This window comes from Anolis sagrei, chromosome 5 (genome assembly GCF_037176765.1).
Source record: "Anolis sagrei isolate rAnoSag1 chromosome 5, rAnoSag1.mat, whole genome shotgun sequence".
Lineage (NCBI taxonomy): Eukaryota > Metazoa > Chordata > Lepidosauria > Squamata > Dactyloidae > Anolis > Anolis sagrei.
Window position 1 is genome coordinate 20,418,521 of NC_090025.1, and position 15,070 is coordinate 20,433,590.

The 15,070-nt window shown below is 41.3% G+C and overlaps 1 protein-coding gene across 2 annotated transcripts in view; it reads left to right on the forward strand.

Annotated features, from left to right (window-relative positions):
- Positions 1-15,021, forward strand: part of HERC3 (HECT and RLD domain containing E3 ubiquitin protein ligase 3) — a 62,677-nt gene extending 47,656 nt beyond the window's left edge. For both annotated transcript variants that reach the window (XM_060779249.2, XM_060779250.2), the window contains exons 18-25: positions 489-659; positions 1,928-2,071; positions 2,848-3,014; positions 3,614-3,680; positions 5,288-5,370; positions 8,854-9,037; positions 10,766-10,868; positions 13,079-15,021. In XM_060779249.2, the coding sequence (XP_060635232.2) occupies positions 489-659; positions 1,928-2,071; positions 2,848-3,014; positions 3,614-3,680; positions 5,288-5,370; positions 8,854-9,037; positions 10,766-10,868; positions 13,079-13,287 (1,128 nt within the window). In that variant the 3' untranslated portion in view covers positions 13,288-15,021. The remainder of the gene's footprint in view (positions 1-488; positions 660-1,927; positions 2,072-2,847; positions 3,015-3,613; positions 3,681-5,287; positions 5,371-8,853; positions 9,038-10,765; positions 10,869-13,078) is intronic.
- Positions 15,022-15,070: the final 49 nt, after the last annotated feature.

Sequence of the window (15,070 nt, forward strand, 5' to 3'; positions counted from 1 at the left end):
TTATTTATTTATTTATTTATTTACCGTATTTCTATCCCGCCGTATCCCACCTCCAAGGGGGGACTCAGAGCGACTTACAACTTGGCACAATTTGATGCCATATCGAAATATAAAAATAACAGATTAAATTAAACATTAAATCATTAAACATAAAACAATCACATATAAATATAATTAAAACAGCAATTAAAACAACAACATAGTCTGTAAATCAGAGTCCATGAGCAATTTCAGTTACAGTCACATTGATTTCCAGCTGTCTTTTGAATTGTAGCTAGTCTCTGAACACCTGGTTCCAAAGTCAGGATTCCAAAGCCAGGGAGGAAGCTGATCTCACATCTTACTATGGATATACTTGGTTAATAACTAGTTCTTTAAAGAATGTTTTGAAGAGAGGTTTTTTAGGTTTTATCCCATCCCCTGTCTATAAAATAAAAGTCAGGGGTGTATGCTTTGCTGATGTTGTCTGTTTTTGTCTGTGTTTTTAGGTGGCCATCAGTGGAGCAAATCTACAGAATGTTTTCATGCTTCTCACTTTGGAGCCTCTTTTGGCTCGAAGTCCTTTCTTAGTCCTTCACGTCCGTCGCAGCAACCTGGTTGGTGACGCTTTGAGGGAGCTGAGCATCCATTCTGATATTGATTTGAAAAAGCCTCTCAAGGTAAAGCTGTGTCTTGTTTCTCACTGATAATGCTTTTATGAGTCTGGCCTTCATGTGGACCTAAACCTGTGTGTAGGGCAGGCAAGAAGGGGACTTCCACAACTTGAAAAAGTTATTTTTTTTCTTGTGTGTCTTCAAGTTGTTTACAAATTAGGCAATCCTTTCCAGGATTTTCTTTGCAAGATTTGTTTAGAAGGGGCTTTCCTTTACCTTCTGAGGTGGAGAGATTGTGACACGCCCAAGGCCAGCCTGGACCTCATTTACCCTGTTATTAATAATGCCTTTGTGTATTTAGCTTAATATTCGTTGAAGCCTGTATGCAAATATTGAACTGGATTCTATAACAGACTCATATCGTACAGTTCAGTGCAATACAGTCTGCATTATATGAGTTTACACTGACCATATAATGCAGTTCAAAATGAGGAGGAGGGAGACTAAAATGATCAAGGGTCTGGAGAACAAGTCCTATGAGGAGTGGCTTAAAGAGCTGGGCATGTTTAGCCTGCAGAAGAGAAGGCTGAGGGTAGACATGATAGCCATGTATAAATATGTGAGGGGAAGTCATAGGAATGAGGGAGAAAGCTTGTTTTCTTCTGCCCTGGAGACTAGGACACAAAACAGTGGCTTCAAACTTCAGGAAAGGAGATTCCACGTGAACATTAGGAAGAACTTCCTGACTGTGAGAGCTGTTCAGCAGTGGAACTCTCTGCCCCAGAGTGTGGTGGTGGCTCCTTCTTTGGAGGCTTTTAAACAGAGGCTGGATGGCTGTCAGGGGTGCTTTGAATGTGAATTTACTGCTTCTTGCCAGGGGGTTGGACTGAATGGCCCATGAGATCTCTTCCAACTCTATAATTCTGTGTCTAGATGGGGCCTCAGCTGAGCAGGGATATGAATCTTGGTCTCCAGAGTTGTAGCCCAAAGCTCAGACCAATCCCTATAAATCCTTAGCTGGTGGTTCTGTTGCTTGGGGAATTTTGATAGTTTTCATCCAAACCTATCCAAGCTATTTCCCATTGCAAAATACTCTAAGCACTATCTGTTGTTCTCTTCTATTCTCTTGAACCGCCTTGAGTTGCCTCTGGGCTGAGAAAGGTGGTATACAAATGCGGTAAATAAATACATAAAAAGTGGGTCACAATTTCTAGATTCTCTCTTTATACTTGCTGAGGGCTTCTGAAAGTGGAAAGCCAACAACATATAGGGAAACTACAGATTTGGAAACTACCAAGCTTCATTAAGGTAACATTGTTTATTCATTGGGGCAGGTGATCTTTGATGGCGAGGAAGCTGTTGATGCTGGCGGAGTCACAAAGGAATTCTTCCTTTTGCTGCTAAAAGAGCTCCTGAATCCCATTTATGGGATGTTCACTTTCTACCCTGAATCAAACCTGCTGTGGTTTTCAGACACTGTGAGTATGATTTGGTGTATGTGTATTATAATTATAATTAATAACAACAACAACACTTTATTTATATTCTGCCCTATCTCTCCAAGAGGACTCAGGGCAGATCACAGTACACATACATGGTAAACATTCAATGCCATTTGGACATGCAAGGACAGAACAAACAAAAAGGCAGCATATTGTGTTGTGTTGACATCAGTGCCTTTGGAAGGTTGTGCTCGAAATCCAGCCACAGGAGGTTGCTGTCTCTCCATCCTCTATGATAAAGAGCCATCAGGACTTCCTCCTTCCTTTTTTGTTGCCTACATTTTCTGGTCTTTTTCTTTTTATGGTGTTGTAAAATACCTCCCCCGCTTGTTTTAGCGGTACCTAATTTCTCTAATTACAGCACAAGCTGTTTTCGAACTGCTTAGGTCAACAGTAAGCTGGGCTTGATAGTCAGCAGCTTATGCTGACCCAGGGCTTCGAACGAGTAACCTTTCAGTTGGTAGATGTTATCATTGCTGGTGATTTTACCAGCTGTGCTGAACCCCTAGTAATGATTTACTAGGAAGCTTACTCAGCAACGTAGGTGAAACTTGGAGGTGTAGACCCAGGTCTGAAGAGAGATAAGTAGTTCTACCCTACCTTAGCCTAACCCTTCCAGTTATTTAGGGGTTCTATTATACCCATTTCCAGAATGGCCCATTGTCTAATACATATGGAGAACATGGGGTGAGGAAATCTGTGTCTATACGTATTCTTTTTCTAACACTTTTTTCCCCTTTGTGCGTCCAAAGTGTTTTGTAGAGCACAATTGGTTTCATCTAATTGGCATAATTTGTGGCTTGGCGATCTACAACTTCACTGTGGTTGATCTTCACTTTCCATTGGCGCTCTATAAGAAACTTCTGAATGTGGCGCCTTGCTTAGAAGACTTGAAGGAGCTGTCTCCCATGGAAGGAAGGTAATCATTTATAGCTGTGTGTTTTCCTATCCATTTCCTATCCGGAGGAATTTGCGTGAGAGGAAGAATAAAATAGTGGAGCTATAGCTACTTGTGGAAGGGGGAGCCTGTCTGTGTAAGTGGACCCCCAGCAACGTACACGCATACATACTACACACATACATATTTTCACTTTTATTATGTGTATAGAAGATTGTATTCAGATAAATAATTCATAAAATAACCCATAGAATACAAAGCAGTGCTACACAAGGTTTAGAAAACTGAATTTTAACATGGAGTCTCACTGGAGGATCTAGGGATTCCTCGAGGGAACATTTTCATTAAATCAGCAAATAATCATATCTGCAGAAGTCAAACCTGCAGATGTGGAGGATTGACTGTATATTTTCAAATCTTAAGAAGCAAATAATTTATTCTCACTCCTATCCTTTGATACTCTTGTTCAGATATCTGGCATCCTAAGTATAACTAGTTTCAGTTTAGGTGGGATATAATAGGTTATTATTTCTTCTGTTCTTCCTGAAATTTGGTTCTGGAAAACCATTCTTGAAGGATAATTGCATCTTAGATTTTTATCTCTTTTCCTTCTACTGTAGGAGTCTTCAGCAACTTTTGGATTATCCCGGGGAAGACGTGGAAGAAACATTTTGCCTCTATTTTACAGTAAGACAAGTTCATATGTGTTTATGTTCATCTTTCTTTGTGGTTGTACATTAGGACTTGATACTTATCTCACAAGAGCTCTCTGAGGAAGGTGAGAATGAGAGTAAATGGCCCAGCGAGAACAGAGGCTTTGTCTTGGTTTTCAAAGTCGTAGCTTAACACTCTATCCCCGTCTACACTGCCATATAATGGAGTTTAGAACTGTGTTATATGGTCAGTATAGACTTCAGTGCAGTTAAACTGCATTATATGAGTCTACACAGGCCATGTAGATGAGGCTTCTACAAAACACAGGCACAATGGAATCTTTGGGGTGTCCTTTTAAGGTGCCAACACAGCCAAATAAATTGGACATATTTCAAAAAGCGAAAGTCATATATCTGAATAAGGAGCCCCCGGTGGTGCAATGGGTTAAACCCTTGTGCCTGCAGGACTGCTGACCGGCAGTTCAAATCGGGGGATTGGGGTGAGCTCCCACCTGTGAGCTTTAGCTTCTCATGTGGGGACATGAGACAAACCTCCCACAGGATGGTAAAACATCCTGGCATCCCCTGGGCAACGTCCTTGCAGATGGCCAATTCTCTCACACCAGAAGCGACTTGCAGTTTCTCAAGTCACTCCTGCTACGAAAAAAAAATCTATCTGGGCTACATTGTTTTCATTATGACTTGGATGCTGCACATATACCTCATTTAGATAGGAGCCCCCAGTGGCGCAATGGGTTAAACCCTTGTGCCGGGAGGACTGAAGACCGACAGGTTGCAGATTCGAGTCTGGGGAGAGCACGGGTGAGCTCCCTCTGCCAGCTCCAGCTCCCCATGCGGGGACATGAGAGAAGCCTCCCACAAGGATGGTAAAACATCAAAACATCTGGGCATCCCCTGGGCAACGTCTTTGCAGACGGCCAATTCTCTCACACCAGAAGGGACTTGCAATTTCTCAACACACACACACACACACAAACCTCATTTAGATGCATGCATCAGTGACAGCCACAAATATTTTTTCTTGTTATTTTATACCTTCTCCTTTCCCTATATCTCTTTAAGTGTGAATTTTAAATGCATGCCCCCTTTAATCTCTATTTTCTGTAATTTATTATGTATTTTATAGAAATACGTTTTAATGCATGTGTCTAAAGTGTTTTTGAAATTTTTATGTGTTTTAATGATTCTGTAACCCACCTTGAGCTATGCATGAGGAAAGATGGGTAAGAAATAATAATAATAATAATAATAATAATAATAACAACAACAATAACAATAATAACTACAACAACAACAACACATCACAGCAAACATTAATATAATACATATAATATAATGTATAATAATAATAATAATTATACATCACACAGTCCTAAACGCTTGGAAAGTGTTTGACTTGTGATTTTGTAATACAAAATCCAGCATATATATCTCGTTGGCTGTGTCATACTGTGTTTTTGTGTCAGCATAATCATCATCATCATTACTATTATTATTTCCCCACTCTGTGCCTTCTCAATGAGCATGAAAGATAACATGTATGCCTGTCTAAATTTTAACCTCCAATGGTGAGATCGAAAATAAAGCAATTTTGTTGTTTCTTTTGGGTGGGAAAAACAGATATGCAGAGAAAGCTACGGTGTGGCCGAGCAGAAGAGCCTCATTCCTGATGGAGACAAAATTGCAGTACAAAAGGACAACAGGTGGGTTTGGAAAGCCTGATTGTTTTGTATCTCTGTCTTGTTTGGGAATAAGAACTATAGGAGCATCTGGGTAATCACAGGAGCATCACAGGAGCTGTCTTCATAGACTTGTCAGCAGCCTATGATACTGCGAATCACCGCCTCCTCCTGAGAAAAATGTATAATATCACAAAGGACTACCACCTCACCCGCCTCATAGGAAACCTGCTACAAAACAGGAGCTTTTTTGTTGAGTTCCAGGGCCAGAGAAGCAGATGGCGGAAACAGAAGAACGGCCTGCCTCAGGGGAGCGTGCTCGCTCCATCCATGTTCAACATCTACACAAATGACCAGCCACTGCCAGAAGGGACAGAGAGTTTCATCTATGCTGACGATCGTGCCATTACTGCTCAAGCAGGGAGCTTTGAGATGGTAGAACAGAAGCTCTCCGAAGCTCTCACTGCCTATTACAGGGAAAACCATCTGATCCCTAATCCATCTAAAACACAGACATGCGCCTTTCACCTTAAGAACAGACAAGCATCCCGAGCTCTGAGGATTACCTGGGAAGGAATCCCACTGGAGCATTGCAGCGCACCCAAATACCTGGGAGTCACTTTGGACCGTGCTCTGACTTACAAGAAGCACTGCCTGAACATCAAACAAAAAGTGGGCGCTAGAAACAACATCATACGAAAGCTGACTGGCACAACCTGGGGATCACAACCAGACACAGTGAAGACATCTGCCCTTGCGCTATGCTACTCTGCTGCTGAGTATGCATGCCCAGTGTGGAACACATCTCATCACACTAAAACAGTGGATGTGGCTCTTAATGAGACATGCCGCATTATCACGGGGTGTCTGCGCCCCACACCACTGGAGAAATTACACTGCTTAGCCGGTATTGCACCACCTGACATCCGCCGGGAAGTAGCAGCCAATAGTGAAAGGACCAAGGCAGAGACATCTCCAGCTCATCCCCTGTTTGGGTATCAGCCAGCACGTCAACGACTTAAATCAAGACATAGTTTTCTTAGAACTACAGAGACACTCGCTGGAACACCCCAGCAAGCGAGAGTCCAAAAGTGGCAGGCCCAAACCCAGCACCTCAATTCATGGGTGATACCAGATGAGAGACTCCCCCCTGGGCACTCAGAAGACTGGGCGACTTGGAAGGCGCTGAACAGATTGCGCTCTGGCACCACGAGATGCAGAGCCAATCTTAAGAAATGGGGCTACAGGGTGGAATCCTCGGCATGCGAGTGCAGAGAAGAACAAACCACTGACCACCTGCTGCAATGCACCCTGAGCCCTGCCACATGCACGATGGAGGACCTTCTTGTGGCAACCCCAGAGGCACTCCAAGTGGCCAGATACTGGTCAAAGGACATTTAACCAAATACCAAATTTACAAAATCTGTGTGGTTTTTTTTTTCTTTTTCTTTTTAATCTCTGTGTTTGTTTTGCTCTGTTAGAATTCTAAAACAATGGTTGCTGATGACACGATAAATAAATAAATCTGGGTAATTCACCATTATTATTTTTTTGTCGTGTCAGGAGCGACTTGAGAAACTGCAAGTCACTTCTGGTGTGAGAGAATTGGCCGTCTGCAAAGACGTTGCCCAGGGGACGCCCGGATGATTTGATGTTTTTATCATCCTTGTGGGAGGCTTCTCTCATGTCCCCGCATGAGGACATGACTGTTATGAAATCAGCCCAATAGCATCAATGTAAATCCCCTAAAGGTGACTACATCTTCAATTCTTTTGATGGGGGATATAAATATTAAGAAAAGCATAGTGGAGGAAAATATCTGTTGTTGTATAACAACCTCTGGAGAATGTGTGAAACGAAATATTAAAATGCAATCGAACTATGAGAAAGGTAATAAGAAAGAAAAGGTCCTGTTGTCTGCCCTTTGCCTTCCTTATTTCACTGACATTTGGCTGACTCCAGAGGGAAATGCAAACCAATAAAGTGGTGCCGTGTTATCTTACGCTTCACACTGCATCCTTTATTCTGTTATATTTGCAGTCGATTTGTGTAAACGGTAACCACTCAGGATTTGGTTTGTTATGAAATCTTAACACTTAGCAAGAGGCCAACTGTAGCAGGCAAATATATTCAACATCCTGTTTCTAAAAGTGGCTGGTCAGTACTACTTGCTCCTTAGGTGTCTTTCTCTGCTGCTTTCGAAAATGGAGATTCTATATGGCCATTATGGTGTCCATCATTTTTTTAGTATTATATTATCCAAAGCCATTTAGATGTCCTGAATGAAAGGTAGAGATGGGAATGCATATTTCTGAATTCAGAAGATTTGCTTTTCTGGACAATTCCCAAAGTTATAGAATCATGCAACAGGAAGAGGTCCCATGGCCATCTAGTCCATCCACTGCCTTTCAGGATTGCACAACTAAAGCATACCCAAAGTATGCTTATCCAAACTCCATTTCAAGACCTCCAAAGACCGAGAGTCCAACATATTGTCCCGAGTTACAAGCATCTATTCCACTGGATTGTTGTAAGTTTTTCGGGCTGTATGGCCATGTTCCAGAAGCATCCTCTCATGACATTTCACCCACATCTTTGGCAAGCATCCTCAGAGGTTGTGAGATCTTTTGGAAACTAGGCAAGTGGGGTGTATATATCTGTGGAATGTCCAGGGTGGAAGAAAGAACTCTTTGTCTGTTTGAGGCAAATGTGAATATTGGAATTAGCAACCTTGATTAGCATTGAATGGCCTTGCAGCTTTAAAGCCTGGCAGCTTCCTGCCTGGGGGTATCCATTGTTGGGAGGTGTTAGCTGGCCACTCTAACAACCACCATGTCAGACTCCAAAGAGAAGCCATTGAAATCTACAAGCATGTGGACAATTTCAACAGAGAGGAGGAAACCATGGAAATGAATAAAATCTGGCTACGACTTTGAAAAAAAACCCTCACTAAAATCAGGACAGTAAAGAAAGAACAACACTCAGAAAACAGGGGAATTCCAGACAGGAAACAATCAGGGCCAGTTAACAGATATATAAACCCCACTTGCCTAGTTTCCAACAGATCATGCAACCTCTGAGGATTTCTGCCAGAGATGTGGGTGAAATGTCAGGAGAGAATGCTTCTGTATCATGGCCATACAGCCTGGAAAACGCACAACAAACCAGTGATTCCATCCATGAAAGCCTTTGACACCACAGGGATGTTAATGCTTCCTTATGCTATCCAAAGCTTATATATATATATATATATATACACACACACACATACATACATACATACATATTTGGCTGGTGTTACAACTTAAAAATGTACTTGTTCTGGCTTGCAAACAAATTCAACTTAAGAACAAACCTACAGAAAAATTGGAGACTTCCTGTATTTCAAAGCATCATTTGGAAGCATCATTATTTCTCTTGGTAGCTGTCCATCTGCATCCCTTACTCATCATAGTTGATTTTGCCCTGCAATGTAAATGAACATGAGTATGTCTGCTGTTCTCTCAGACAGGAATTCGTTGATGCCTATGTAAATTACATCTTCAACATTTCCATCCATGAGTGGTACACAGCTTTCTCCAGCGGCTTCCTGAAGGTGTGTGGTGGCAAGGTGCTGGAACTGTTCCAGCCAACTGAGTTGAGGGCTATGATTGTTGGAAGCAGCAACTACAACTGGAAAGAGCTGGAGGAGGTAGGTTGTCCGTTGGCTGCATACCTTTCTGTCATTGGTGAGCGCAGAAATTGCAATCTCTGTGGTGGTGATTCCATAATGAAGTCTTGTGGGATGATTCCTCAGCTGCCTGAAAGTCTGAAGGGCTTTTTGGTACTCAACAACAACAAAGCACCTTGAAACATGAGATGGGTGGGAAGATAGGAGTGAAAGCCACAATGAGGTCTTAAAAGCAAATAATATTAACACTTTTCTGTGGTAAGTTTGCCCAGTCCATTTATTTCAACATAGAGCATTTTAAGAATGTTTTTATTTGTGTGCATATATTGTAGTTATATCTAATCTGCTGCTTCCCTTGTTGTGTTAGAAATCCAGTCTGGGCATTATTTACTTGGAAGGACGCTTCATTTTGTTAATTGAGTTTTATTACTGATTGTGTTCAGGGTTGCAGCCTAAGGCAAAGGCAAAGGTTTTCCCCTGACATTACGTTGTGTCTAACTCTGGGGGGTGGTGCTCACCTCCATTTCTAAGCTGAAGAGCTGGTGTTGTCCGTAGTCACCTCTAAGGTCATGTGGCCGGCATGACTGCATGGAGTGCTGTTACCTTCACATTTGCATGTTTTTGAACTGCTAGGTTGGCAGAAGCTGGGGTAACATTGGGAGCGCACGCTGCTCCCCGGATTCAAACTTGTGACCTTTTGGTCAGCAAGTTTCGCACCTCAACAGTTAAACCCACAGTGCCACCAGGGGCTCCCTTGCAGCCTAAGCATAACTCATTTAAAGCAGCTTTCCCCTTGGTGATCTCCTAGATGTGTTGGATCATAAACCCTATCATCCCCATACATTTATTACATTACATCATCATGCCATTAAGATGTTACACTTTTCTTGAACCTTTCTGTCTCTTTATCAGGCTTTGTAATAATGAACATATAGAGGAATATTACACCCATAAACCATTGTTTATTACACCCATAAACAAAATTTCAACCGCTAAGCTGGGAAGGCTGAGCGAAGGAAGATCGATGCTTTTGAGCTGTGGTGCTGGAGGAAAATGCTGAGAGTGCCTTGGACTGCGAGAAGATCCAACCAGTCCATCCTCCAGGAAATAAAGCCCGGCTGCTCACTGGAGGGAAGGATACTAGAGACAAAGTTGAAGTACTTTGGCCACATCATGAGGAGACAGCAAAGCCTGGAGAAGACAATTATGCTGGGGAAGGTGGAAGGCAAAAGGAAGAGGGGCCGACCAAGGGCAAGATGGATGGATGGCATCCTTGAAGTGACTGGACTGACCTTGAAGGAGCTGGGGGTGGTGACGGCCAACAGGGAGCTCTGGCGTGGGCTGGTCCATGAGGTCACGAAGAGTCGTAGACGACTGAACGAATGAACAACAACAAAGCTGTTGAAATTGCTGACCAAAAGGTCAGCAGTTCAAATCTAGGGAGTAGAGTGAGCTCCCACTGTTAGCCCCAGCTTCTGCCAACCTAGCCGTTGGAAAACATGCAAATGTGAGTAGATCAATAGGTACCGCTTCAGTGGGAAAGTAACGGTACCCTATGCAGTCATGCTGGCCACATGACCTAGGAAGTGTTTACTGACAACACTGGCTTTTCCCAGCTGCAAAGTTAGCAACCAAATAACAGAAGTGCTTTCAGAGAGATAAATGTAGGCATCACCCTGTGTTTTAAATTAATACACTTGACCTCTAGTTCTTTGCTTTCTGTGTAACATTTTATAACATATTTTACAGAGCACAACTTACAAAGGGGATTATTCGGCCACACACCCAACTGTGCAGATGTTTTGGGAGATCTTTCATGAGTTTCCACTAGAAAAGAAGAAAAAATTTCTCTGTAAGTATTAATTAATTATTTTTTTTCTATTTAGTATTGTCATTATTACATTTATTATTTTATTTTTACATTTATTATTTTATTCTTTATTTTTACATTTATTATTTTACTCTATTATTATTACATTTATTATTTTACTCTCATTATTATTGAAAGGATATGTAAGCATATTACATTGTAGAAGGTTAGAATAACAGTTCAATCAGAGTGGGACAGTCTTATCTTAAATTACAGTTTTATGTAAATATTCAAAAACATTTTACCTGCTGATGTCCCAGTTAATGTAATTTTATTGGTATCGATTTTTACCAGTAGCTGATCCATTTCCCACCCTCGGCTTATACTCGAGGCAATATGTTTACCCAGTTTTTTTGTGGTAAAATTAGGTGCCTCGTCTTATATTCAGATTGGCTTATACTGTAGTATATACGGTAATCAAACATGGATAGTTGAATCCATGGATTGAGAATCCATGGATATGGAAGGCCAACTATATTTTCTATCCTACATCTGTGGATTTAGTAGTTGTGCGCCCAAATGTAAAATTTTATATTTCTTTCTGTTGAATTTTATTCCATTAGTTTGAGCCCATTTTTTGTTTACCCACTTGAATTCTGTTATTCTGTGTTCTAGTGTGTTAGCTATCCTGCCCAGTTTGTATTATCTACAAATTTGATGTGGATTCCCCTGAATGCATCATTCTAAGATTATACAAAACTGCATTTGATGCTTTCCACTAAATCAGAGATATGAGTTTCACAGGACACTCTGAAGCCCTTTCTAGCAAAGCGCAGACAATACCATATGTGCGATTTTACAGAGACCATAATGAAGAATGCAAGATTCCCATCCCTCCACCAGAAGGAGGGGTTTCTCGTTCACTTTGCTTTTCTAAAAGTTCCAGTACAATATAGTAACATTTCCAACTCTACTCTAGATCCTCCCTTTCCTCCCAGTAAAGTAACACAGCACCAGAGGTTGTGGTAATAATAATAATAATAATAATAATAATAATAATAATAATCTTTATTTCTACTCCGCCACCATCTCCCCAATGGGGACTCGGTGCAGCTTACATGGGGCCAAGCCTGGACAATATAATACAGCAATAAAATCAAAACATAAACATCAGACAACAACATTATCAAAATGACATTAAAATAATAAATGATAATAAAAATAAAATAAAATAATAATAATAAACCTTTATTTGTAGCCCGCTACCATCTCCCTAAGGACTTGGTGTGGCTTACAAGAGGCCGAGCCCAAATACAACAGTAAAAACAACAACAACAACAATACGGTAAAATAACTCAAAAAACAAGGCAATAACATTAACAACACACAATGATGCAATTAAAATCTATGGCAGGGCCAAATGTAATAATTAAAATTAAAAAGTGCTGGGCATGACCAGATGAGGTGTTTGGAGGGGAATGGGTATGCAGAACAACCATGTTTTCAAGCTCCTCCTAAAAATTGCCAGCGATGGGGCCTGGCCTGATGTCCTTAGGGAGAGAGTTCCAGAGTCGAGGGGCTACCACCAAGAAAGCCCTATCCCTCGTCCCCACCAATCGCGCTTGCGATGCAGGTGGGATCGTGAGTAGGGCCTCTCCAGATGAACGAAGAGATCATATGGGTTCGTACACAGAGATGCGTACGATAGAATCACACAATCACGATAGAAATGACAATGGGCGGGCCACATATTCCGAATAAAAACAATTAACAAACTATGATGAGATAAAATAGGAGCAGGAAGTTTAAATGGAACTCATAAAACACACAGAGTTATGGGGCAGAACATCCTATTTGGAGGGCACGAACTCCATTAGCCAAAAACGTTGAGGGGGTATAAAAAATCATACTGAGCACCTACTCGCCAAAGGCGCAGCAGAAAAGCCAGGTTTTGAGGTTCTTTTTAAATGTTTCCAGTGAAGGGGCTTTCCTGATCTCCCCAGGTAAAGAGTTCCAAAGTCGGGGAGGGGGGCACAAAAGAGAAGGCTCTCTCTCTTGTGCCCACAAGATGAGCTTGTGAGATTGGTAAGGGCGGTGGTGAGGAGGTCCTCCTTTCGCCCTGGTAGCTGTTTGGAAGGGCATATAGTCCTTTAAGGATAGGTCATGGAGCAGGTGGCTCAGCAGTGTTTTTAAAGATAGAACATGAAATCTTTTATACATCGATGATAGGTGATTCTCCTTTGTTTTTCCAGTGTTCCTGACAGGCAGCGACCGGATCCCCATCTATGGCATGTCGAGTTTGCGAATCGTCATCCAATCGACGTCTAGCGGAGAGCAGTACCTGCCTGTTGCTCATACGTGCTACAACCTCCTCGACCTGCCCAAGTACAGCAACAAGGAAATCCTGAGCACACGACTCATGCAAGCCATTGACCACTATGAGGGCTTCAGCTTGGCATGAAAGCCGGCTTCAACATAGACAATTCTGTATAGAAAGAAAATACTGTCTTGTTTTTTTTTATTATTTTTGTAAAGAAATGGTATTAATAATGCTCAGTGCAGTGAGAGGGAGAAGAGTATAGGAAACAGAACTGCAGCAAAGTCTGGTTGACTTTCTTTAGGATTTCAGCTTTGATGTTTTCAACTTGTCAATCAAACTCTGTTGGAAGTTCTTTTATGCTTATTGGCTGATATTTATTAGAAGTTTATTTTCCTTTCCTGCTCTTCCAGTTCGGCTCCTGTTAAAAATACAACTATTGTTTTGAAATAACTATCTGAAAAGGTGGATTGTGATAACTTGGCGAGAAAGAGTATATCTCTCACCTCTTTCTCCACAGCTGTGAATGTCCTTTCTGTTTCTTCTCTTTCCTCTGTTGTCTTCTTGCACCTTAACTCCCACCTCTGCTGTTAGTTTTTGAGGTGAAACGGAAGTATTTTCCTTTTTTTCTAATGATAGCAGACAGCTTTGTGACAGATAATATCTGCCAATTGTTGCTTCAGGAAAAAGGGAGAAAAAAGATAGTTGATGAAGAGTTTGAAGAGTTATTATTATATAAATAAATATAATAATAATAAAATAATTGAAGTCGAGGTTGAAACTTGAATGAAGTTGAGTTCCTTTCTCTTTTTCTTCAGCCACAGAAAACGAGATGATTAAATAATTTATCTTCTTTCTGTTGTGCTACAGAAATCTCAGCCATTTGCTTTGTAGCCAAACAGAAATAGACAAAGGTCCTTATTGACCTACATGACAGTACTTTAAAATATTACTTATTTTGTGCTTAAAGGAGAAGAGTATTTAAATGCACTAGATTTTTCTCCCCTATTTCCTAGTTTCCGTTCAGGGACAGGATCCTGAGAGCAGCCCAACACGTTTCATGCACCTTTTAATAGATGGGAGACTTGTCTCTGCTTCCTGTAATCCAGGGTCCTTGTATGCACTGTAAGGGCAGGAGAGAAGAAAGCTGTCTGTTTTCTGCACTTCTTCCTCATAACATACTTGGCAAGAGCTCTTTCTTTTCCCCCGGTGTCATAGGGAATGCCGTCCCTTTTGCTTTCCAAGGTCTTGTGTCAATCTGATTTGAGCCTTGGTATTTATATAACAGGGTAGTCCAGCTCCAGTTAAGTCCCAAGAAAAGCAGTGAATGGATTGAGTTGGAAGGGGATGTCAGGGAGGGAAAAGGCTTAAAGCAGGCATGGGCAAACTTGGACCCTCCAGGTGTTTTGGACTTCAACTCCCACAATTCCTAACAGCCGGTAGGCTGTTAGGAATTGTGGGAGTTGAAGTCCAAAACACCTGGAGGGTCCAAGTTTGCTCATGCTTGGCTTTAAAGCCTTCCATAGTCTCAGTCCAGCCCAGCCCAATACCTTTTGACTGTTGTTATCTTTACAGAAATGAGTCTGAGAAAGTAATTCAGTCACAATTTTTACTGTTCTGAGCTCGTTTTCAAAACCTTTTCAACAAATTATTTGCAAGATTACTTTTTCCTCCCCATTGCCCCTCCCTGATGGAAATACTGTGAAGACATTTGGGGAAAGCTTTCAAAAATACTAAATAATAGCATTGATTTGCTACTCGGGTAGCTGTTCAAACCTCTTTATACTACAGCATTACATATAGCTGTATCAAATGTTTATTTTCTATTGTGTATTGTACATAGCCCGGTATTATGCAATAAATGTAATGTTTCCTTCAGATTTTATACCTTGTTTGCCTAAAAGGAGAAAATAAATTCTCTCTCTGT